Genomic DNA, 24,477 nt, shown 5'->3' with positions numbered 1-24,477 from the left:
TGGAGGATGGAGCTTAGAGGTGGAGGCTTGAGGATGCTTGAGCTTGCATCAAGAATCGTGGAGCTACTGGTGTGCTTGAGGGAGGAGGCAACTAATTTGGGCATCGAGGTAAGCTCACTACACTTTTGTAGGATCGAAGGTGCATCGGCTAGGTGAGAGATAGCCATAGGTGCCCGTTTGAAACACTTGAACGAATAAGCGGTCCGTGGGTCTTGGCGGTTGAGCATGAGAAAACCATAAAGGTCTTGCATAGATCATTGCAAGTAAACCAGATGTGTATACCTATACTTGATTTTGGTGACTGAACCATGCATGTGATATAAGAGGTGGATTATACCCATTTAGGGAGTTTTGGATTGCAAACACCCTAAGTCATTTAGAATTGATGTGAGATAATGCCTTCCTGATTTATCAAGATAAAAGAATGTTATTTTTATGCATCAAAATTGCGCTATATCATGATGTATTTAGGGCTCAAGGTTACACTCGATAGCACAACCACATGGGGGAAACGAATGATTTTCCCATTCACCTTTGCAGAACAAGGAGGCATGATATGCGGGTTGTGATACAAAATGCCAACAACAATGAGCCCAAGAGAGGAAGGTGAGTGCCATAGCAGGGCATGATTAGCTCATCCATCTTTTTGGTGATATGTAGGTTGAGGTTTGAAACACTAGCTGACTGAGTCCAGGAGAGGAAGGTGTTGGCAAATACAAGCCACACCATGAGTGGTGAGGGAAAGAGGAGTGAAGGGAAAACCCTAACAACTTTTAAGGATAGGAAACCCTAGATTTGGAGGTATCATTTACACAAACTCTTTGTAAGGCACCCTTAGCTTCTACCCTATTAAAAAAAAAATGTTAGTTTATTCCCTTGGACCACACAATAGAATGACTTGATAGTGTGTGGAGTGTAGGTTTGAGAGAAAGAGAGGTCCTCCATGCCCTTCTGTAAAACTAGGCCAATTTATAACCTTATGCAAAAATAAGGGCCTATGTCTATTTGCTAAGGTCCACTGAATCCTTCTATTTAAAAGAAATAAGTTGATTTGATAAATAAACAATACCCTTATGTAAAAAATGTACATATGAAATATAAAAGCCCTTTTGTGATGAATAAATTTATATGTTTTAATATATTTCCTTCTGTGAATGTACATTTGTAAGCTTATCTTTTTTTATATTCCGAGAGAGTAAAGGGGGGAAGGAATATATATATATATATATATATATATATTCCTTCCCCCCTTTACTCTCTCTTTCTGCTCAAGGTTAGAGGCGACATTAAGCTTAAGGGTTAGCACCAAACGACATTAAGTTTAAGGGGAGGGAGATCAAGGTTTCTAGAAGGCAATAGGTAAGGTTTGGGGATTTGGGCTTGAGTTTTGTTGGGGGCTGTAAGTTTTGGGGGGCATCAACTTAGGGGGATTGGGGGGTTCTTGTCAACATGGGGGCTAAGGTTTGTGGGGGGGTGGGGGTAGGGACTATTTGGGGCTATCAAGCCTAGGATTCCAAAGCTTGCTCTCTTTCTTTCTCTCTCCCTCTCTCCCTCTCTCTCTCTCCCTCCCTCTCTCTCTCTCTCTCTCTCTCTCTCTCTCTCTCTCTCTCTCTCTCTCTCTCTCTCTCTCTCTCTCTCTCTCTCTCTCTCTCTCTCTCTCTCTCTCTCTCCTACACCCAACCCCCAAGAGCGGAAGCTTTGAGTTTCTAGAATGATTGTTAAGGTTTGTTGGATGTTCAAGGTTTGGCAAGTATGGACTTAGGTATTGTAGAAGGTTCACATTGAGGGCATGGACTTGGAGAATTAGGGCATAGTTGTTGATATCTTGAGCAAAGGGGCAAGGTTGACATTATGGCTTAATTGGATAGAGATTTGGAGCTTTAGAATAGGTCAAGGGGTTTGTGATATTGAACCTAGGATTATGGAGCATTAGAACTTACAAGGACATGAAGCCAAAGTTATTGGGCTTAGGTTCTTTCCCTGTTTATCTCTCATGAGAGTGGTAGGTCAGGTTTGGGAGACACAAGATTAGGATTTCCTAGGGGCTAAAGGTAAAGCAAATATCGGTCCTTCTAAATGGGCACATTATGGCCTTGAACTCCATCCTTGACCTCGTAGCCAACTTTTGTCACATGTGCAAGCGCGATGGGCCCAAGATGCATGACATGATGAGAATCTATCTAGTTGAGCACACTGACATGATGAGAATTTGTCTAAAGTGCAATAGCGAATCCATACCATGCATTTGTTGCAAGGACTAAGGGCTTCCCATTTGGATCTTTTTTATTTAAGTGAGTTACATGATTCTTCTTTCATAGCTGAAACTTACATATCATAGTACACCCAAATAAAAACAGATGGAGCATTTTGATCATTTTATCAAGTAGTTGTAGTTATAAACGAAGGGTCTATAAACGATTGACAATAGGAGTCCAATACAATTGTTTGAAGACTTTACAAAAACCAAAACATTAAAACAAGTTATGGCACAATTGCTTGACTTATATAAAACCTATATTCAATACCTATAAATTTGTGACTAGCCTAAAGTAGCTAAGAATGATGCATCTTTGGTGTGAAATTGTCGCCAAATTAGGGCTAGGGGTATGACTTTGCTAGCCCCTTCACACTATTGAAGCACAATAGCTTGTGGTGCTTTGAGAGAAAAGGGAAGCCCTCTTGTTTAACAATTCTTTCTCTCCTTTATGTAAACAACAAACATTTGAGATTGTCTTGCTGCAACTTATGTAATCATTTGAGTGCTCTCTTGCCTATGGGCACCATATTGGAACTCTCCTTTGCACAAGCAACATGGAAGCTGTATGTAACCAAAAGGCATGTATCTTTGCAATTTTCACTACCTCTTGTGTGGCAAATATGCATGGCATATGTAACATAAGCGATCCCTAGAGGGTGACAACATGTCCAAGTGTTTTGATTGATTGGGGCCAAGGTTGAGGGGCATTGATATTGTCTTAAGGTAAGAGATTGCAATGATTTATGGCACTGTTGCAATAATATATGGCACTCGGCAGTTGACCACTTAGGTCCAAAAGAGTCTTGGGACTTGAGAGAGAGAGAGAGAGAGAGAGAGAGAGAGAGAGAGAGTGTGTGTGTGTGTGTGGGGGTGCAACATTTCGATGATTCTTATGAGAGAGAGAGACAGAGTGAGAGCGAGCGGGGGAAGAGGGGGGGGGGGGGGGGGCCGCGGGTCACCCTCTCAGGAAAAGGGGTGCTAGCTAGGCTAGTTAGTCGAGTGCTGTGGTGCGATAAAGTGTCACGTTTGATTCCTCCGTCCACGTCTCTTTCCACGGCTCCACGGCTCCACGTCTCTCAGAGGACGAGGTCATCTTGAAAGCAGCAAACGAGCAAAAGGACGCCCCTCCCTCTTTACTACTGAGCTACAACACAACTTCACTGGCGGCCCTGTGTATCAGGCTTGAGCTCTGGCTCCCTTCTATCTGGTTTTTCAGGGGGTGCCTGCTCGACTTGCCCATTCCTTCACTGGTTGTCTGCTCAGTGGCTCGCCAAGATTCATTGCTAGTTCAGCATGCTTAGGCACTCATCACTGGAAGGTCATGCGGTTGCACTCTCGTGGTGGAATTACGGTTGACATTGCCTTTGAGCTCAGGAGGCTGTGGATTATAAACAATTGTTAGTGGACTTACAGTTTACATCGCCTTGAGCTCAGGCGGCTATGGATTATAAGCTTGTACCGGTGCAAGCACATGATTGATACACATCCACATCTCCATTTTGCTGACTACAAGATCCGACATTTGTGTTGCTCCCTACCTGCACCGTGCAGACTTTTCATTGACTCAACCTGATGCTTGTTAGCTGCAACAGTGGAGAGGTCCTTGTCCAATCTGTAATAATCAGCACTTCTGGACCGAAGCAATCGCCTTTTTTATCATCAAATATATGCTTGCTTACTGGTTGCAGCAAAACCTGCTTTCCATCCACACGCACTGAGAATGTGTAAAATTTTTATTCTTTGTCAAACATTGTCCAAGTTGGCTCTTGCCCAAAGAACACCTGTATGGCCTAAGCTGCTCATTTGGGTAAAGGAAGCATATGTCTCCCTGATTTGGAATCACAATCATATAGATAGCCCTAGACACTATATAAGGGGTACTCAAACTACCTTAGCAGTCAGTTAATGACTGCAGGCACATAATCCATCATGGAGAGGATCAGGCCAGTGCGCAGGTTGAGCTATCTTTTTCTGTTTTATGGGATTATTTCTGCTTTACAGCTTATTAAGGCTCAGAACCATACTGTCAATGTAGGAGCACTCCTGGCCTCTAACAGCATAATTGGCCAGGTTGCCAAACAGGCTATAGAGCTTGCAGTGGCTCATATAAACAGAGATAGCAGTGTGCTGAATGGCACCACAGTAGTACTTCACACTCTGGACTCGAATTGTAGTGCAATTCAAGGTGCTGCTGCAGGTTCGGGTCTTCAACTCATGAAAGCCTAACTTGTTATCTTGGTATTAACCTTGTATGTTCGGAAGAAAGATACCTTTATTAAGTATTCAGGATGAAAGAAAATCTGAATCTCTTGGCTTGAAATGGTTCTGTTAATAGCACCTCAGGACAGTTCTTGTAAAGGAAACTCAAGTTCGTGCTTTGAATACTTGAGCATTGTACTCACCGCTGCCTCTTCAGCAATCAATTAAATTTTCTGTGTAGCCAGTGATTTCGATGTTGAATAGTAACACTCCATATTGTAAGTGGAAGGCATCCTTACAGTAAAGGGAAACTTGAGACTTTGTATTAAGTTTCACATTCCTTTCTTCATAAAGGAAAAATTAAGCACCTGTCTGAGAAGTTCCCTTTTATCCGTATGGGTGAAGATTGAGACCTCATTGTTGTGGTTGTTGGTTGCAGCCATGGGATTGCTTAAGAGCGACGTTGTGGCAGTTGCTGGTCCCCAGTCCACAGCAGTTTCTCACTTTGTAGCACAAATGGGTGGTTCTACACAAGTCCCTTTTGTGTCATTTGCTGCAACTGATCCAGCTCTTTCCGAGTTTCAGTATCCATACTTCTTTCGAATAGCACACACAGATGCAGTGCAGATGACAGCAATAGCAGCACTAATTGCAGCTCACAGCTGGAGAGAGGTGGTGGTGCTATGCTCAGATGATGATTTTGGATCAAATGGAGCTACGGCCTTAGGTGATGCGCTGGAGTTAGTAGGAGTTCGCTTAGTCCGAAAGGCAGCTTTGCCACCTAATATAAATAGGGGTGACATTGGAAGAATTTTGACACAACTGGCAGCAACACAAAGTCGAGTATTTGTGGTTCATACACCCTTAGCACTTGGGTTAATGCTATTCTCTGAAGCAAAGTATCTCGGCATGATGACTGCAGGCTATGCCTGGATGGTAACTGATTCAATCACTGCCACGCTGGGATCCACTGATTATGATGCTGATACACTCAGGACACTGGAGGGAGTTGTTGGGACCCGAGGCTATCACCTTGATTCTCCTCAAGCCCGTACGTTTGTGTCTGAGTGGAAGAATGGACAAAGAGGGAAGGACTCTTCTGCTCAGCCCCCGATATATGGATTTTATGCATATGATTCCATGTGGATGATTGCTTATGCACTTGACAGTTACCTTAGGGATGGCTTGGAATTTACATTCAAGGGCCCCCTTATTTTACCATCTGCTGGAGGTGGCAGTTCAGGGCTGGCAAAGTTAAGGGTTTTTGATGGTGGGCCAGTGCTTCGAAGGCATATGCTGCAGACAAAGTTCAACGGCACATCAGGATTTATTAGTGTGAATTCAAAGGGAGACCTTGTGAGTTCTGCATTCGAGATAGTCAACATGGTAGGGCAGGATTGGCGCGTGGTTGGGTATTGGGCAAATGAAACCCAGCTCTCCCTCTCCCCTCCTAGTGGTATTGTCGCTGGTAGCTCAGAGTCTTTGGCATCTAACGACCATACCGATCCATCATTTCACATTGTCTGGCCTGGAGTTACTGCTGTAACTCCTCGTGGCTGGGTACTGCCTCAAAATGGAAGGCCTTTAAGGATAGCTGTCCCTCACAAGACAGGATTTACAAAATTTGTAGGGTGGTTTGCTGGGTCTGACAACAAGACTGTTTTCTATGGGTTCTGCATTGATGTATTTGAAAGTGCTCTCAAATACCTTCCTTATGGGGTTTCCTACACTTTTGTTCCTTATGGAAACGGTTCAACACCTGTCTATAATGATATGGTTTATCAATTACAAGAGAAGGTATGAGTGATAAGTGGATATGTTTTCATTGATTTGAAAAAAGATCAGCTCTATTAGGAGTGCAGGAAAATACATGTCTAATGCAGCATCCGATCTTAAAAGTTCAGAGTTTCTGTAATCCACCATTGAGTGTTGAGATTGGTCATGTTGTCAAAATTGTGGTCAGATTTATACCATGATTTAATGCTCTACCTGTGAGCTTATGGTGCATACTGATGACATTGACATGTTGACACCAAGCAGACCACTTAAAGGCTTTCCTGTCTGCTTCACTTCATCTTGTACCTGGAATTATAATTGAATGCGACATGAAGGTCATACCATTTGCAAAGAGATGTACCAAAGTCTAGAGCTACTAATAAGGAGGTTGAGAGCCAATAAACTCAACATTCTGAGAGAGTGCACATGCCATTTATCCATTCACAGGGATTCATAAAACAAACTCACACACTGTTTTTTCAAAGGTAAAGTGTCTGTCTCTTGCTTGAAATGTGAGTGGTGAAAGTCTCCCTCAATGAGAGGGATTTCAAAGAGAATTTCAATCAGCTTCTAGCCAAGATAGCCATGAAGAGACTGCAAAGCATTGACAAAAACGTGAATACATGTCAACTGAGGTGGTATGTTGATTGCAACAAATCCTCAGAGTCACAAGAAATGCCCAATGAGAACGAGAACATGCTGTCCTTAAGGGTTGCCATTCCTGTTTCCATTCCCACCATTGCCTTCTATGTGAAGTGTTCCTTTTACAATGCACCCTTGTGCAGGATAATGTATTCAGATTCCCATTCCTATTTCAAGCCACCCCATTCCCATCACTCATGGGGTATCCATTCCTTGCTTTTGTTCTGGTTGTATTGTGACTTTGCCAATTTACACTATTGAGTGAGTCTAATAATGTGTCCATGCCAGAAAAGGTGGGTAACCAGTTATTGTCTTGCATAAGTTGCAAAAAACCAAAAATTCTTGTAAAGGGAATGCCAAGGAATTCGCCACCTAGTTTCATTGACAGTTGTAAACTTCTTTTGTTTTTGAACATGCCAAAAGTAGATGTGGTATTGTTCCATGAGATGGGCAACTACGGAGCCACCTCAAATTGAACTCACTCCAAAAAAAAAGGGTCCCACTTAGTTGGGTGACTCAAAGAAGATATCCAGTACATTTGTGATCTTGGTAGGTCCTTGGGCAGTCTAGAGTGACACCCTTGCTTGATGCCTTGGCCTCTTTGGGGTGGGACTTTTTGGGTCAGGGTTGAGCCATCTCTTTTCTCCTGGAACTCCCTTTTTGGACCTCAAGGGGATGTTGAGCTACCAAAACTTGCCTATCAAAATTTCATATTTTTTTGGCTCATTAAACAGCCCTAAAATGGCATGCTTGCTTTTTTGTGCCACACTAGACTTTTCTGACTCCAGCATGTTCTATAAAGGGGAATGAGTTTACACACCACTTTTCATCCCTTGTATCCCTAATGCACCACATTCAGTGCCACCGTCCGAGTCTATTAGCGGATATTGTCAGTTCAAGTCTGAGTCTATGCATGTTCCAGTAGGCTGGGTACATTTCCTCCAGAGTGTGATGTGGTTGCCAGTTATTGGGGCACTTGTTTGTGGCTGCTTGGTGATTTTATTATTGGACGACTTGTTTTCGTGGCCGAGATTTATGGCTGACTTTGTCCATATTCTTGGCCTATTTATAGGCCATTGCTCCCTCCTCAATCATTCAGCATATACCTTCACATGCAGGTTGTCTTGGAGAGAGGGAGCTGGTGCCCTCGCCCACACAGCCGGTGACTCACTGTTAGCTCTGTACTATCTCTTGTCTTCGTATATGGATTCCATTTCCTGAGCATCTCTTCTTTGAGTTCTTTTGCGGTGTTCTTCTTTCTTTGCAATGTTTCTCTTCTCTCGTGTTTGTGCAGTCTATTACAACAGATTCTCATGCTTCCATCATGTTAGCAGTCATGTTTGTCATGCCTTGTCATCTCCTGCCTGTGAGCCTCAGTCTGAGTCAGACGAGGACATTAGGAGCTCTGACATGTCTGTCATGTGTTATGATGGGGGAGGCTAGTCACTCTCGACTGGCTATCTTAGGATGTGTATTTCTTTTTGGCCTCTTTTAGTGGGCAGCCACTGGCTGCCCGGCCACTTTTTGGTCACTGTTGTGGGGCGCCCATTTTAGGGCATTTTTAGGGTTTGCGCCCATTTTAGGGTTTGCGCCCATTTTAGGGTTAGGGTTAGGGTTTGTCCTTTGCCTATTTATAGGCAGTCCCCCTCCCCACTTGGTTACTTGTCTTCTTGCAGATTCCGACACTCCTCCTCCCCCGTGGTGGTGCTGCCATCATCATCAGCCTGATTTGGTGCCCTCACTGACGCTGTCGGCTGCGTGCAGGGACTGATCAGTCTCCTTCCGCCTTCCCGTTTGTATTCAGCATTCATTTCAGTCAGTGCAGATTTCTCTTCCTTATTTTCTGCTTTCTCTCTCTCTCTCTCCCTCTGTGTTCGTATTTCCTCTTCCGCAGCGCACTCTCACATGGTATCAGAGCCGAAGGAGAGTACACGGAGCTGAGATTTACGCGGGAGATCACCCAAATCTTTGCGTTTGCTGCTGGCCTCATCCCCAACAGTCAAGGCGGCCATTCCAGGAGGTCAACATCCTTGCGTTTGCTGCAGGCGCCCCCTCCAGAAGCTGCCACGTGTCACCAGCCTTGCGTTTGTTGCAGGCGCCCCCCTCCAGAGGCTGCCACGTCATCACAAACCAGTTTCTGCTTGCGTTTTCAGTCAGGGCGGCCACTTCTCCAGCTGGGCGACACTCCTCCAGTCTGCGTTTTGCTGATCTGGCTGTCGTTCCATCTCCAGACGGCTCTTCTCCTGCAGGCAACCTATTCCCAGGCTACGTTTTGGTGCTGGCAGCTTCTATCTTGATGATATTCATCAGACAACCTTGCGTTTTGCAGCTCCAGGTGTCTGTAGGCCTCCCCCGCCTGCGTTTTGGTGATTGGTGACCATACTGCTGGTCATTATTCGGCATCGGCAAAGTTTTCTTTGGTGTCTTGCAAATTGGAAGATGTATTCTCATCAGTTTACAGGCTTTGATGACTCAGATGACGAGCTTTTGTCTCGACATTCATCTGAACGGAGGCGTGATTTCTATCACGAGGACCGTCGTCCGGAATCTATTCCTCTTTCCCGTCCCCCTTCTATTCATATATCTCGGCAAGCCCCTTCCAGTGGGCCGAAGATGCAGCCTTTGGTACCCCCTGTACAGGTACCCGTACTTCCTCAGCTGCCCAAAGAGGACCGGTTGGATGGCTCCAACTTTTCTCTGTGGTCCTGCAAGGTGGAGTGTATCTTGGACTCCTTTGATCTTTGGGAGCTTGCTTCTGTTCCTATTCCCTGGCCTAAGGTGGATTCCGCAGATGGGATATCTATGGATTGTGCAGCCTTATGGGATCGGCTCAATTCTAGAGCCCGATCTTTCCTCTTTCTGAGTTTGCAGGATTCTATCCTTGTTCATGTTCATAGGTTGAAGACTGCAGCAAACGTGTGGAGAAAGCTCGCGTCTCTCTATCAACAGAAGACGTTTGCCCACCGGATATCTCTCGAAAAGAAGTTGCGGATGCTCGCTATTGATGATAGTCCTTCCATGAAGGACCACATCAACAAATTACAGGATATGAGGGATGAGCTTGTATCCCTCGGTCGGACGATATCTTCTGAAGACATGGCTATGATTCTTTTGACTCAGTTGCCATCGCCTCACTTTGATATCTTCTACACCAGCCTACTTACATTGAGGACCCGTGAGAAGCTTCTATGGGAGGAGCTATCCCCGCTTGTCTTGGAGCATGACGAGCGACTCAGAGAGGTCAGTGCTAGTGGATCCGACTCCACTAGAGCCTTTGTTGCAGGTTCGGGAGGATAGCAGAAGAAGAAGATGAAGTCAAAGGCTAAGAAGAAGGACAGTTCTTCAGGCTCTGACTCAGATTCAGAGAGACCGAAGTGCCCACACTGTGGGAAAGGGACGCATCCAGAGGAGAAATGTTGGAAGAAGTACCCTCATCTTCGTCCAGGAGCGAAGGGTGGATCTACATCGGAGCCTTCTTCTACCTCTACACCAGCTGTTACCCATGAGTCAGTGTTCCTTCATATCCATGCTTTGGAGGAGGATTCTTCTTCCGTGGCTGCAGTGTCTTCTGCGCAGCCTTGGTTAGTGGACAGTGGTGCTTCGAGTCCTATGACTCCCCGAGGTGATTTGTTACAGGATCTCCATCCATCAGAGGGTTCAGTCACTGTTGGTGACATTTTGTCGGTACCTATTAGTGGTGTTGGCACATTGCCTTTGTTTACCGACCGACCTTCGAGCTCCTTTTCACAGGCCCTATATGTTCCGGATTTGGGCCTTCCCCTCCTCTCAGTTTATGGCCTTACGAGGCTTGGTACACGAGTGATCTTCACCGAGCATGCCGTTGTTATTGAGGATTCTTCTACAGGAGCTGTCTTATCTACAGGTTGGCAGGAGAGCGGGCTTTATAGGCTCCATTCTCCTTCTTTGATGCAGGGTCCTCCGAGGCAGTCTATTGCTACACCCGTTCCCGCTTATGCACCCTCTTTTCCACAGGTTCCTTCCCATCCCCCACCTTCTCCTCCGGTGGTTCCCTCGTACCCCCCATCCCTTTCCGAGGGGGACGATCTCGGTGATGCGGCTGTGGATTCCTTGGCCCCTAGTGTTTTAGAGGGGGATTCCCAGGATCGAGAGGAGCTCCTTCAGCGGCAGTCTACATCGACGGACTTCATCGACATTGGCGTTCCTCTTGCCACCCCAGGATCTATTTCTTCTTCGGCCTTCAGCCACATCCAGGATCTGCGAGGGGATGTTAGCAGTCATGTTTGTCATGCCTTGTCATCTCCTGCCTGTGAGCCTCAGTCTGAGTCAGACGAGGACATTAGGAGCTCTGACATGTCTGTCATGTGTTATGATGGGGGAGGCTAGTCACTCTCGACTGGCTATCTTAGGATGTGTATTTCTTTTTGGCCTCTTTTAGTGGGCAGCCACTGGCTGCCTGGCCACTTTTTGGTCACTGTTGTGGGGCGCCCATTTTAGGGCATTTTTAGGGTTTGCGCCCATTTTAGGGTTTGCGCCCATTTTAGGGTTAGGGTTAGGGTTTGTCCTTTGCCTATTTATAGGCAGCCCCCCTCCCCACTTGGTTACTTGTCTTCTTGCAGATTCCGACACTCCTCCTCCCCCGTGGTGGTGCTGCCATCATCATCAGCCTGATTTGGTGCCCTCACTGACGCTGTCGGCTGCGTGCAGGGACTGATCAGTCTCCTTCCGCCTTCCCGTTTGTATTCAGCATTCATTTCAGTCAGTGCAGATTTCTCTTCCTTATTTTCTGCTTTCTCTCTCTCTCTCTCCCTCCGTGTTCGTATTTCCTCTTCCGCAGCGCACTCTCACACATCACTGCACCCACTTTTGTCATGGTATCATAGATATGTGTTAGGTTTTGTGGTGCTGTTTTCTGCTATTGTAGGTCTGCCATCTTCTTCCACTGCTGCTGATTGGATCTATCCCGCACTGCTGCGACTATTTCTATGCTTGGGCGACCCTCTGCTACGCCAAAGCAGCCTATTTCTGCCCTGAACCGACTGCATCTTGACTGCAGCAATTTGCGTTTACTGTTCCTGCTTTGTCCCAGGGCTGAGGCGATGTGTTTAAACTGCTCTACAGCTGCATTTAATGTTCACTCTATCTGCATTTTTGCCTCAGTGATTCTTTGAAGGCTGCGGCTATGTTTGCTCCTCCTTTTGCAATCCTACTAATGTCCTACAATCCTTTCGGAGATATCCCTTCTTACCACAATGATAGCATTGAACCTTCTTCTTCTCCATATGTCACCCCTCTCTAAAGCTTGAATATCTAGAGCACCTAGAGATAGCATTCTCACCAAAACCTGAATCTGAATACACAAGTCTCCAATAGAATACTCGAAGATGAGTAGGTAGTGTTTGCATGCTTGTCATCAGTAGGAGAATTCGAAGGAGCCATTATGAGAGAGATACAAAGAAGATGAGATAAGGCAAGGGATAATGAGGAAGAGGTACATGCCAAGACCTTAGACTCACGACAGTTTAAAAGTTCAAGCAGTAAAGAAAGCTCATTGAGAATGGATCAATAGTACACAGAGTGTGGTGTATAGAACACGACAACTGGATACATATTACACAAGAACCCTCTCTAAAGTTGAGCAGTGAATCACAAAAGCTGATCATAAAACAAAACAACTGTTGCACAAAGAGATGAATGAAGATCAGTCAGGAGAGAATGGACCAAAACACAATTTGGAAAGAGGCCTGCCCTCCCACTCTCATTTTCCATCATTGATCCTTTGAGATCTGCCAACCCTCCTCATTCTCTCATACCCTACTACCGTAGGGCGCCCTATTGATACGTGAGCTACATGTTGGCGCTAACTATTGCAGCCTTGTACCTTTAGCCATTGCAATCACATTGTGCCTTCTCTCACATGCAATCTTTCTTTGTCTCCTCATCTTCGTGTTCACTCTTCTCTTTCTGTTGTACACTCTCACATGGAATCAAAGCCACGCATGGTCTTAGAGATTAGTCATCCCCTCGATTAGCATTTCTCAGGTTACTATTGGCGCAATTAGTTCTCTCTTCTCTCCTGAAAATATTGTCACTACTGAGGCCTGCATGCACGCTTCCTAATGTAGTTATGCAAATCCAAACCTTCTCGGATACAAACTTGGGATCAACGATTCCCAATCAGCGAATGTGCATCAGCTATTGTGTACAATCCCAAAATTGATCTCCACAACCTTGTCTAGCCTTACATGGTTGAGAAACCACACTAGAATGGGAGAGAAAGAGCTCAACATGGAGATGCACTTGCATGCAACCGAGAATTGACCCAAGCTTGACTTTTGGCAAATTTCTATTTTCGTTGGCGCCTTCACATGCAAATTTGAGTTAAATAGTGCTTTGGCCTTGCCCTCAATTAGAATAATATTAAATGATGCCCAATCTCAATTTTAAATTCCTAGTCTCTTTGAACCTAAAAGTGTTGAAACTCTCTATAACCTTACACCAAAAGTTATTTCCAAGGGGCTATTCAATGTCCTTGACCAAGATCTATCACTAGGCACCCCGTTGGCACCTATCCACACAACTTGTACCAATGTCCCCCACTACCCAATCTAGGATTATCTATCACCGTGTGGCGTGACACACATTCAACTGAATCTTACATGTGCACCTCACATGTGCACAATATAGTGTTCCAACTTAAGTATATCAAGAGCATTAAGTTAAAAATTCATGTCCTTGTGACACTCTTTGCCTAACAACTCAACTCATGCTCAAGAATGGAGGCATATAGCTTGGCCAATATGTGATGAGTGAATCTCTTCATTTCCAAGATCACTTTTGGAAGCAACATATAGCACAATTTCTATTAATCTTTGGAATATACAACACATTTGAAAGCTTTTTGACTTTATCACTTGCAGCAATAAAGGAAATAATACATGTGCCCTCATTATGGTACTGTCATGTTGGAAATAAAGGTTTTCTGTGCCTTTTACGGTGTTCGGGTGTGCACGTACTTTACACTTATACTTTATATATATTATCAAAACCTAAAGTGGTATATCTTGTCATTGTATCAAAAAAACACTTTGTGTGTCATGCTCTCACTCCTTTTGCTCACTCTTTCTATTCTGAACTCTACACTCAATTTGACTTGCACTCTGTCTCGATCCTTGCACATCTCATGTGTGCACACCTCTCAAGACAATCGACATGCGTGCACAAGCTAAACAGGCACAGGTCAGAGTCAACAATTGATTGCTTGCTGGAGGTAGTCGGGACCAGGGGGGCATGTTTTCTGCAGGCGACGCTGATAGGGCATGCAATAACGAATAGTCGCAGTGAGCAATCAACACGTGACGTGTAGACCCAGCGGGCGACCAGATGGGGCAACAAGCGACAGTAGGTCGGCAATAGGAGTGCAGGGGCAACAAGCAGATAGGCCGCTACGCGTGCAGGTCCAGCAGGCAATAGGTGTGTGGGTTAGGCGGGCGATCGGTGCAGGTCTTGGTGGGAGACGGGGCTTGGTCAACGTCATGACATGCTTGATTTTCCTCCATTTTTTAAAAATATTGTGCAATTTTTCTTCTCCTTTCCTTACCAGGTGCTTGCGTGCATAAGTACAATGTGCCATTTTGGCCAAAAAATTTGGGGCTTTTCCCGGATTTGGGAACTGTGATGTAGAATAGGACAGTCTGACCCAAAAATTGCAAAATCGGTGCATATTTTCTTGAGACATTTATTGAGCTTTTCACATTTTAGTGAAATTTCTTTAATTTCATTGAAATTTGTGCACTCCGCACCCAATAAAATTGGGGCTTTTGCAAAAGCTCTTTAATTTGTGCAACAATTGCCTGGTATATGCACTTGGTACATGTATTGATGCTATCTGGATGGATTTCCTTTTTTTGAAAATTTCGGGCTTTTGACCAAAATTGTCGAATTTTGCCCATGAATGCTTTTGGAGCAGAAATTGCAGTCACATTTTGGGGATTTCACATGTAATTGGTGCCTTGTCCTATGAATGTAGTTGTAATTGCTTGTGGAGTGCAGTAGCAACCACTCTCTAATTCTGAAAATCTATTTGCAGATATGAAATTTCTGCAATTTTTTGAGTTTCATTGCTGGTTGGTACTTACAGTGTACCGTGGTCACTTGTGTGACATTTGAGCTTGCATTTGGTGACTTTTGAGTCAATTTAGTGCTGCAAGTTATGGCTGGAAACAATGACAACAGCAATCTTTTGCACATCAAGAAGCTTGAGGGTGCACATAATTTTGCAATATGGCAAAAACAGTGCTACAATGTCTTGGTGCAAAAATAACAGGTGAAGCCCATCAAATCAAAGGGAATAAAACTAGCAGGTATAGAACAAGAAGAGTGGGATCATCTGGATGAGCTTGCGTGCTCTACCATTGAGTTCCCAGTGTTAGACAACTTGCTCTTTAACATTGAGAAGCTGAATTTAGCATATGCAATGTGGCAAAGACTTGAAGAATTGTATGCTCAGAAAAGTGCAGCTAGCAAGGTTTATTGGCTGAAAAAGTTAATGGACTTTCGCATGAAGGAAGGTACAACAATGTCTGTACATTTGAACAAGTTCGATTCCATTTTCAGTCAGTTGATTGCTTTGGATTTCCATATTGATGTGAGTTCAAAGCTGCTTTCTTGCTATGCACTTTGCCCGAAAGTTGGGATACCTTTAGGACAGCCTTGAGTAACTCAAATGCTCAATTGTCATATTCTAATGTGGAGAGTTCTTTGCTTATGGAAGAACTCAACTGACAAAATAATTCAACAAACAAGTCTTCTAATACATTGCATACTAGGGGCAGGTTTCAGCAAAAGGGAAGTTTTGAAAATAGAGCACACAGTAAGTCTCATGGTAAAAATGTGGAGTGTTATCATTGTGGCAAGAAAGGGAACTACAAACAGGATTGTTTTCAATTGAAGAAAGAAAGGCAAAAACTAAACCATCGAAGACAACAAGGCTGAGAAAAAGGACAACTAGCCATCAAGGAAGAGCAGTGTGAAGATAGAAGAGACAAACGTAGTCACTTATGAGAATGATAGTGACAGTGATATACTTTTTGCTTCTTTCTTGAGGGCACATGCATTGATTGCAGACTTTGAGGATGACATGCACACTTGGATACTTGATTCATGTGCGTCTTTTCATGTTACACCACATCATGAGTGGTTTTTTGACTACAATGGTGGTGTACGTGGTGTTGTCCACTTGGGAGATAACTATGCATGTAAAATTGCAGGCATTGGCAGTGTGAAATTGGAATTTCAACACGGTTCCGTGTTTGTTTTGCATAATGTGAGGCATGTATCTTAGCTCAAGAAGAGCTTGATAAGCACAGGGTAGCTAGATGATGAAGGCTATCACACTACCTTTGGAGATAGCAAATGGAAAATTCGTAAGGGCTCTCGCATTGTTGCCAAGGGCTCCAAAAGCGATGCTTTGTATCCTTTGCATATATCTAGCGTGTGTGACCATGTAGTCGCCATAACCGAGCAGGCAAGTGTTTCTTTGTAGCACAGCCGGTTGGGACACATGAGTCAAACTTGAATGAAAGTGCTTTCTCACTTGGGTTATTTGCCGTCTTTGAGATATGCTGATTTTGAACAGTGTGATCATTGTTTTTATGGTAAACATGCTCAAACGTCACATAAAAAATCTCTCTCTAAAGTCTTCACCTTTAGAGTTCGTACATCCAGATATATGTCAAATGCCAGGGTTATCTCTAGGGGGAAAGAAGTATTTCATTACCTTTGTTGATGATCCCACATGCAAAGTATGGGTTTATCCAATCTGTTGTAAAGACGAGGCCTTGGATAAATGTAAAAAAATCTGGCAATTTCTGAAAATCAGACCAACAAGACATTAAAGTGTCTTCGCTTTGACAATGATGGGGAATATGCGTCCAAAGCCTTTCAGGACTCTTGTGACAGCAAAGGGATTAAAAGGGAACTCACCGCCCCTCAGAATCCACCCCAAAATGGTGTTGCAAAATGTATGAACAGGACCATTCAAGACAAGGTCTGTACAATGCTATCAGATGCTGCTTTACCTCATGGATTTTGGGCAAAGGCTGCTATGATAGCCATACACTTAATTAATTGATCGCCAAAGAGGTCTTTGAGGGGGGAGGCGGAGTCCCTCAAGAAGCGTGGTCGGGCAAGCCACCTTCGTATGCTCACTTGAGAGTGTTTGGCTGTGAGGCATTTGTGTATATTCGCAAGGAAGAATGCAGCAAACTTGAACCAAAGTGTAGGACATACTTGCTGTTCACTGCATTGAGGATAGATCTGCTGTTTATTGTGCTCAGGAAAAACTTGCTGTTAACTACTGTTCAGGATGTACCTGCTGTATACTGTCACAGCAAGCTAATTGACTGTGAAAGTCTATGCCTGTTGCCATCTAATGATATTCGTTTACTCCAGTGGATGTATTGATGTATGACATTGATGCTATGCATCCGGATATACTTAGGGAATATCTTGAGCTTTGCATTTGAGCTTGGTTACATGTATTGGAGCTTTGGCCAGTTGCTACAGTGATCATTGACATTACGAGCTTGAAGGTTCTCTTAGGTTTTATGCTCTTGGCTCTACGCTTGATGTATTTGGGATTTCGAATGGCTATGTACTTGATGTTTTGAGCTATAAATGTATTTTCCTAGGATATGGTGATGAAGGTGAAATGGGATATCGATTATGGGACCTCGAGAAAAGAAAAGTAGTACGTAGCAATGATGTTATCTTCTGGAAGGATCGCATGCACAAACAACCTGAAAAGACAGAGGAGGTCAGAAGAGTTGTATTCGGGGAGGATGTATCAATTGGATAGCAAAGGATGCCTGCTAGACAACACCAAATACCTATTGTAAACGCCCCTGAAAATGCAGGGAATAATGCTGAAATGATTAGCAAGATATTGCCCATGATGTACCACAAATTCAGTAAGAACAGATGCCTTTGTAACAATCAGAACCAGTTGTATATCATGCTGAACTTGCAGAACAGCAAGCTGTTAATGCAGATTTGCAGGTTGAACAACCAATAAATCTTAACCATTAGGTCCATAGGTCGACCAGAGTGCAAAGACAGCTAGATAGGTTTGTTCTTGGAGCAGAGCGGTTTGCTCATTGCCGCCAGATCATGGGGGTTGGATAGTATATGTGTATTTTAGCTTTGTACATACATAGACTTAGCTGATTTTTTCCTCTCCCTTTAAGCACGTTGCCTTTAGGTGAAAGGTTGTTGGAAATAAAGGCTTTCCGTGCCTTTTACGGTGTTCAGGTGTGTACGCACCCTTATACTTGTACTTTATATATATTATCAAAACATAAGGTGGTACATCTTGTCATTGTACCAAAAAAACACTTTGTGTGTTGTGCTCTCACTCCTGCTTACTCTTCATACTTTGAACTCTGCACTCAATCTGACCTACACTTTGTCTCGATCCTTGCACATCGAGACCATGTCATAGCGATGGATTCTTGTACAGACTACCTTTCTTGTTGGTCATGTGATGAGAGACACTACTATTCGAGACCCATGAGTTAGTAGTTCATGCTTGACAGTTGGGCACCTGCTCCAGTGCCTTTAGAGTCTTTGCCTATTGAGGCTCCACCCTTAGTGGAGAAGGAGATTGCTTCACCACTAGATTCATCCATTGAGTCGGCCTTGGTGGATATTCTAGAGACTTTGGTAGATGGAGAGCAGCAGGGAGAGTATCGACCTCCTCCTCTTTGGGCTTGAGACACACTCCGTGATTTAGGGATTGATGGAGTCCTTGAGGAGTGGAAGGGCGGTCTCGAAGGAACCGGGCACATACCATCGAGCTTGTTTGATGACCCGTGCCATATAGGATAGGGATTCCACCTTTGTGAAGAAGACTTCGTAGTCACAGCATTGGAAGAAGGCTATGGAGTAGGAGTTGGATGCTATTAAGCGGAATGACACTTGGGAAATGTGCCTAGGCTTGTTCATAGAAAGGTGATTGATGTCAAATGGGTCTTTAAGACCAAATATCACAGTAATGGTACTTTGGATAAGCACAAGGCGCGGTGTCAAAAGATAACGTACCAACGAGGCAGTAGGGTTTGCGGGGAGGAACACGGAGTGAACTCGGTAAACATGGAGAAGAGAAGAGAAGAGAGAAGAAACTCTAATGAATGGAATGATGAAGTTCTGAATCATGAAGTGAATGTGATACAAGGGAACAAGGGTGCCGTAGCACAAGGAAGATGATGAAGACAGCCACGAACCACGAACCGCAATGTCCTCCTGAAGGGGTGTGAGGGTAGTGGAGAGGCTGGAGAGAAGAGGTGACAGAGTGAATGAATCAGTCGTAAGGAATGAATGAGAGAGTGGTCTATAAATAGGCACAATCAGTCTAGGATGGTGCCCCTTTTTGGGGCTGTAAACTCTAAACGCAAACCCTAAACACAAAACGCAGAAACGTAAAAAAACGCAAACTGCTGATGAAGGGTTTCTCAACACTCCCTCTCAGGCCCAAAAAGGGGAACAAGAGGAGTGAGGTGGAGATGCAATGCGTATGCAGTAGGTGCCACTTGGACAGTGTCCCTCGTGGGGAAATTGTTCACTTGCCCGAGTGCCCTAGTACAAAGATGAGGAAAACATGCAATGCATAGGAGGAATGTCGGACTTTGTGTGGTGCTGAGAACCATAAGGAGATGCCCGTACTCGATCTCGGGAGGTGGCTCCATGCTGACCAAGTGACCAAGGCAAGAAAGAGAAGAGGAGGAAGAAGATGTAGAGGATCCCTAAGATCCAAGATTTCTATTGGAAAGGGAACCTGCAGTAAAGACCAGTAGACAGAGTAAGCTGGAGAATCCGAAATACAACCTTAGGAGAGCAGCCACTAGCCTCGTGCATTCATGCTGGAAGGAATACGAAGGCCTCGTCACCAAGTCGTGGTTGAACCTCCGAGGTCCCGATCTAGGTGGTACCTGAAGCTCTTGGGTATCAATAGAAGAGATGACTGGTCGAAGACAACTACCCCAAGAAAGTAGAGGGTGGGTAAAGAACTTCATGTGGAGTAGGTTTCCCCTTTGAGGTGGGAGATGGAGGGACCCCCGTTGAAGTCAAAGAAGAAGTAGATGCCCCCTCTGAGGGCAAAGGAATAATATCCCCCTCTGAAGTAGATAGGGAATCCAAAAACTCATGGATCACGGACTCCGAAATGTCTGATGACGAAGGAAGTGCCGCGGTCGCGCTGAAGAAGGTATTGGGGAGCCGAAGAGCTTCCAGAGGTAGCCTCTCGAACCTGAGTAGTCGAGGGTGGGAAAAGGTGGGTCTCAGAATGAGCAAGAGGTGGGCAACAGTCGCTGTCTCTCAATGGGGCGGATTGGGTAGCCGAAGAAGAGGAAGGAGTCGAGTAGCCACTGTCTCTCGATGGAGCGGACTGCAGATCTGTACGTCGTGAAAGCCACTGTACCTGAAAATAAGTGGGAGAAGATTGCCGCAGGCATTGCGACAATCTCCAAGAGGTCGTAGCGCCAATCGATCCTACATGTGCTCGAAAGGACTTAGTGCGCATCGGATGCGTCTTATTGCCTTGAGCATAGTACTCTGATAGTCGATGCAGAATGATCTCTGTGGCCTAGAAAGGAGATGTGGCACAAGGAGTGCCTGGTGGAAGACGCATATACTTCGGGGGGGTGGGGAGCAAAGGTTGAAGTCGGCAAGCATTGGAGGTGTGTCCGGTGATGCCATAATAAGAGCACCTAGTAGTCTGGACATCTGTTGGTAAAGAAGCCATGGATACCAGTGTGCCTTGCTGAAGAAGGAAGAGGTCAGCTACCATGAACCATGAACCGCAATGTCCGTCTCAAGGGGTGTGAGGGTAGTGTGAAGCACGAACCACAATGTTCGCCTCAAGGGGTGGGAGGGTAGTGGAAGGGCTGGAAGTGAGCTGACAGTGGGAGGAGGATGCTACCGGCAGTAAGAGGTTGCAATCGGTAGAAAAACGTAGATGAGGAGAGAGAAAGAATAAAAACACAAGTGAGGAGAGAGAAAGACTAAAAACGCAGGTTGCAGGATTGTGATGACGTGGCAGGTTGTACGGTAGCAGGTTGCACAAGAACAACAGTCGCCTAGCTGGAATCAGCTCCAAATTGTGTGAAGAGAGCTGGAAATCAAGTTCAACTGATGGAGATAGCAATGGACAGCTTCGGTTGAGATGTCCTCCGCGAACGGGGTGTGGGCAGTAGCTGAAACACTTGAAATCTGCAAAAACGAGATTTTGATGCAGCGGAAAAAGAAGAGAAGTGGATGCCGAGCTCGCCACCGGTCTTTGCCTTCACTGGAGTGGAGAATCTTTGCTGCTAGGTGAGCAGATCCAGCTCTGATACCATGTCAAAAGATGATGTACCAGCGAGATAGTAGGGTTTGTGGGGAGGAACACGGAGTGAACTCGGCAAACATGGAGAAGAGAAGAGAAGAGAGAAGAAACTCTGATGAATGGAATGATGAAGTTCTGAATCATGGAGTGAATGTGATACAAGGGAACAAAGGTGCCGTAGCACAAGGAAGATGATGAAGATAGCCACGAACCACGAACCGCAATGTCCTCTTGAAGGGGTGTGAGGGTAGTGGAGAGGCCGGAGAGAAGAGGTGACGGAGTGAATGAATCAGCCATAAGGAATGAATGGGAGAGTGGTCTATAAATATGCGCAGTCAGTCTAGGATGGCGCCCCTTTTTGGGGCTGCAAACCCTAAATGCAAAACATAGAAACACAAAAGATGCAGAATGCAGATGAAGGGTGAAGGGTTTCTCAACATGCGGCTCGTTGTGCAAAGGGCTTCGTACAGCGGCGAGGGGTGGATTTCCATGATACCTTTGCACCTATGGCTCGGATGGGTATCATTATTTAGCCAGCCATAGGAGATGGCCGGTTTATCAACTTGATGTGAAATTTGCCTTCCTAAATGGTGATTTGAAGGAGGAGGTCTATGTTGAGCAGCCTTCTGGCTTTTTCTCATCAGATGGAAAGGTATATAGGTTGAAGAAGGCTCTTTATGGTCTCAAACACTCTCCATGTGCTTGGAATGAGAAGATAGACTTGTTTCTTCAAGGGAAGTTGGGGTATCAATGTTTCTCTTTTGATCTTGAGTTGTATGTCCACACCTCAGCTAGAAGGCATGCGTTGTTCGTGCTTTATGTGGATGATCTTATTTTGATAGGTGACCATGCCCAAAAGGTCAAGGAGAGGTAGGAGGCACTACATGAGGCGTTCGAGATGACAAATATGGGCCTTCTCCATTTTTTTTTAGGTCATGAGATTTACTAGAATCTGAGGGGGATTTTCATCTCCTAGTAGTGGTATGTGTGAGAGTGCGCTGCGGAAGAGGGAATACGAACATGGAGGGAGAGAGAGAGAGAAAGCAGAAAATAAGGAAGAGAAATCTGCACTGACTGAAATGAATGCTGAATACAAACGAGAAGGCGGAAGGAGACTGATCAGTCCCTGCACGCAGCCCACAGCGTCAGTGAGGGCACCAGATCAGGCTGATGATGATGGCAGCACCACCACGGGGGAGGAGTGTCGGAATCTGCAAGAAGACAAGTGATCAAGTGGGGAGAGGGGCTGCCTATAAATAGGCAAAGGACAAACCCTAACCCTAACCCTAAAATGGGCGCAAACCCTAAAAATGCCCTAAAATGGGCGCCCCACAACAGTGACCAAAAAGTGGCCGGACAGCCAGTGGCTGCCCACTAAAAGAGGCCAAAAAGAAATACACATCCTAAGACTTCTAGTCAAGAGTGACTAGCCTCCCCCATCATAACACATGACAGACATGTCAGAGCTCCTAATGTCCTCGTCTGACTCAGACTGAGGCTCATAGGCAGGAGATGACAAGGCATAACAAACATGACTGCTAACACCCCCTCTCAGATCCTGGATGTGGCTGAAGGCCAAGGGAGAAACGGATCCTGGGGTGGCAAGAGGAATGCCAAGGTCGATGAAGTCCGTTGATGTAGACTACCGCTGAAGGAGCTCCTCATGATCCTCGGAATCCCCCTCTAAAACACTAGGGGCCAGGGAATCCACAGCCGCATCATCGAGATCGTTCCCCTCTGAAAGGGATGGGGGGTACGAGGGAACCACCGGAGGAGAAGGTGGGGGATGAGAAGGAACCCGTGGAATAGAAGGTGCACAAGCGGGAACGGGTGTAGCAATAGACTGCCTCGGAGGACCCTGCATCAAAGAAGGGGAATGTAGCGTGTAAAGTCCGCTCTCCTGGCAACCTGGATAAGACAGCTCCTGTAGAAGAATCCTCAATAACAACGGCATGCTCGGTGAAGATCACTCGTGTGCCAAGCCTCGTAAGGCCATAAACTGAGAGGAGGGGAAGGCCCAAATCCGGAACATGTAGGACCTGTGAAAAGGAGCTCGAAGGTCGGTCGGTAAACAAAGGCAATGTGCCAACACCACTAATAGGCACTGATAAAATGTCACCAACAGTGACTGAACCCTCTGATGGATGGAGATCCTGTAACAAATCACCTCTGGCAGTCATATGACTCGAAGCACCACTGTCCACTAACCAAGGCTGCGCAGAAGACACTGCAGCCACGAAAGAAGGATCCTCCTTCAAAGCATGGATATGAAGGAACACTGACTCATGGGTAACAGCTGGTGTAGAGGTAGAAGAAGGCTCCGATGTAGATCCACCTGTCGCTCCCGGACGAAGGTGAGGGTACTTCTTCCAACATTTCTCCTCGGGATGTGTCCCTTTCCCACAGTGTGGGCACTTCGGTCTCTCTGAATCTGAGTTAGAGCCTGAAGAACTGTCCTTCTTCTTAGCCTTTGACTTCTTCTTCTTCTTCTGTCCTCCCAAACCTGCAACAAAGGCTCTAGTGGAGTTGGATCCACTAGCACTGACCTCTTTGAGTCGCTCGTCATGCTCCAGGACAAGCGGGGATAGCTCCTCCCATAGAAGCTTCTCACGGGTCCTCGATGTAAGAAGGCTGGTGTAGAAGACATCAAACCGAGGCGATGGCAGCTAAGTCAAAAGAATCATAGCCATGTCTTCAGAAGATATCGTCCGACCGAGGGATGCAAGCTCATCCCTCATATCCTGTAATCTGTTGATGTGGTCCTTCATGGAAGGACTATCATCAATAGCGAGCATGCGCAACTTCTTTTCGAGAGATATCCGGTGGGCAAACGTCTTCTGTTGATAGAGAGACGCGAGCTTTCTCCACACGTCTGCTACAGTCTTCAACCTGTGAACATGAACAAGGGCAGAATCCTGCAAACTCAGAAAGAGGAAAGATCAAGCTCTAGAATTGAGCCGATCCCATAAGGCTGCACGATCCATAGATGTCCCATCTGCGGGATCCACCTGAGGCCGGGGAATAGGAATAGAAACAAGCTCCCAAAGATCGAAGGAGTCCAAGATACACTCCACCTTGCAGGACCATAGAGAAAAGTTGGAGCCATCCAACCGGTCCTCTTTGGGCAGCTAAGGAAGTACAGGTACCTGTATAGGGGGTACCAAAGGCTGCATCTTCGGCCCATTAGAAGGGGCTCGCCGAGATACATGAATAGAAGGGGGACGGGAAAGAGGAATAGACCTCG

At 45.4% G+C, this 24,477-nt stretch overlaps 1 protein-coding gene across 3 annotated transcripts in view; it reads left to right on the top strand.

The window, feature by feature from the left end:
* The first annotated feature begins 3,223 nt into the window (after window positions 1–3,223).
* Window positions 3,224–24,477, top strand: part of LOC148016604 (glutamate receptor 3.3-like) — a 110,535-nt gene continuing 89,281 nt past the window's right edge. For 2 of the 3 annotated variants that reach the window (XR_015688155.1, XM_087664620.1), the window contains exons 1-2: window positions 3,224–4,454; window positions 4,896–6,253. Coding sequence is in view for 2 of the 3 variants with exons in the window: in XM_087664620.1 (XP_087520746.1) it covers window positions 4,187–4,454; window positions 4,896–6,253 (1,626 nt within the window). In the remaining variant the exon portion in view is untranslated. The remainder of the gene's footprint in view (window positions 4,455–4,895; window positions 6,254–24,477) is intronic. The other variant, XM_087664619.1, reaches the window with a different exon arrangement.

This window comes from Lygodium microphyllum, chromosome 23, assembly GCF_053477565.2.
Source record: "Lygodium microphyllum isolate KBCC chromosome 23, Lygodium_microphyllum_v1.1.10, whole genome shotgun sequence".
In the NCBI taxonomy this organism is placed as follows: domain Eukaryota; kingdom Viridiplantae; phylum Streptophyta; class Polypodiopsida; order Schizaeales; family Lygodiaceae; genus Lygodium; species Lygodium microphyllum.
The sequence above is the reverse complement of the archived record's forward strand: the minus strand, read 5'-3'. Positions and strand labels throughout refer to the sequence as shown.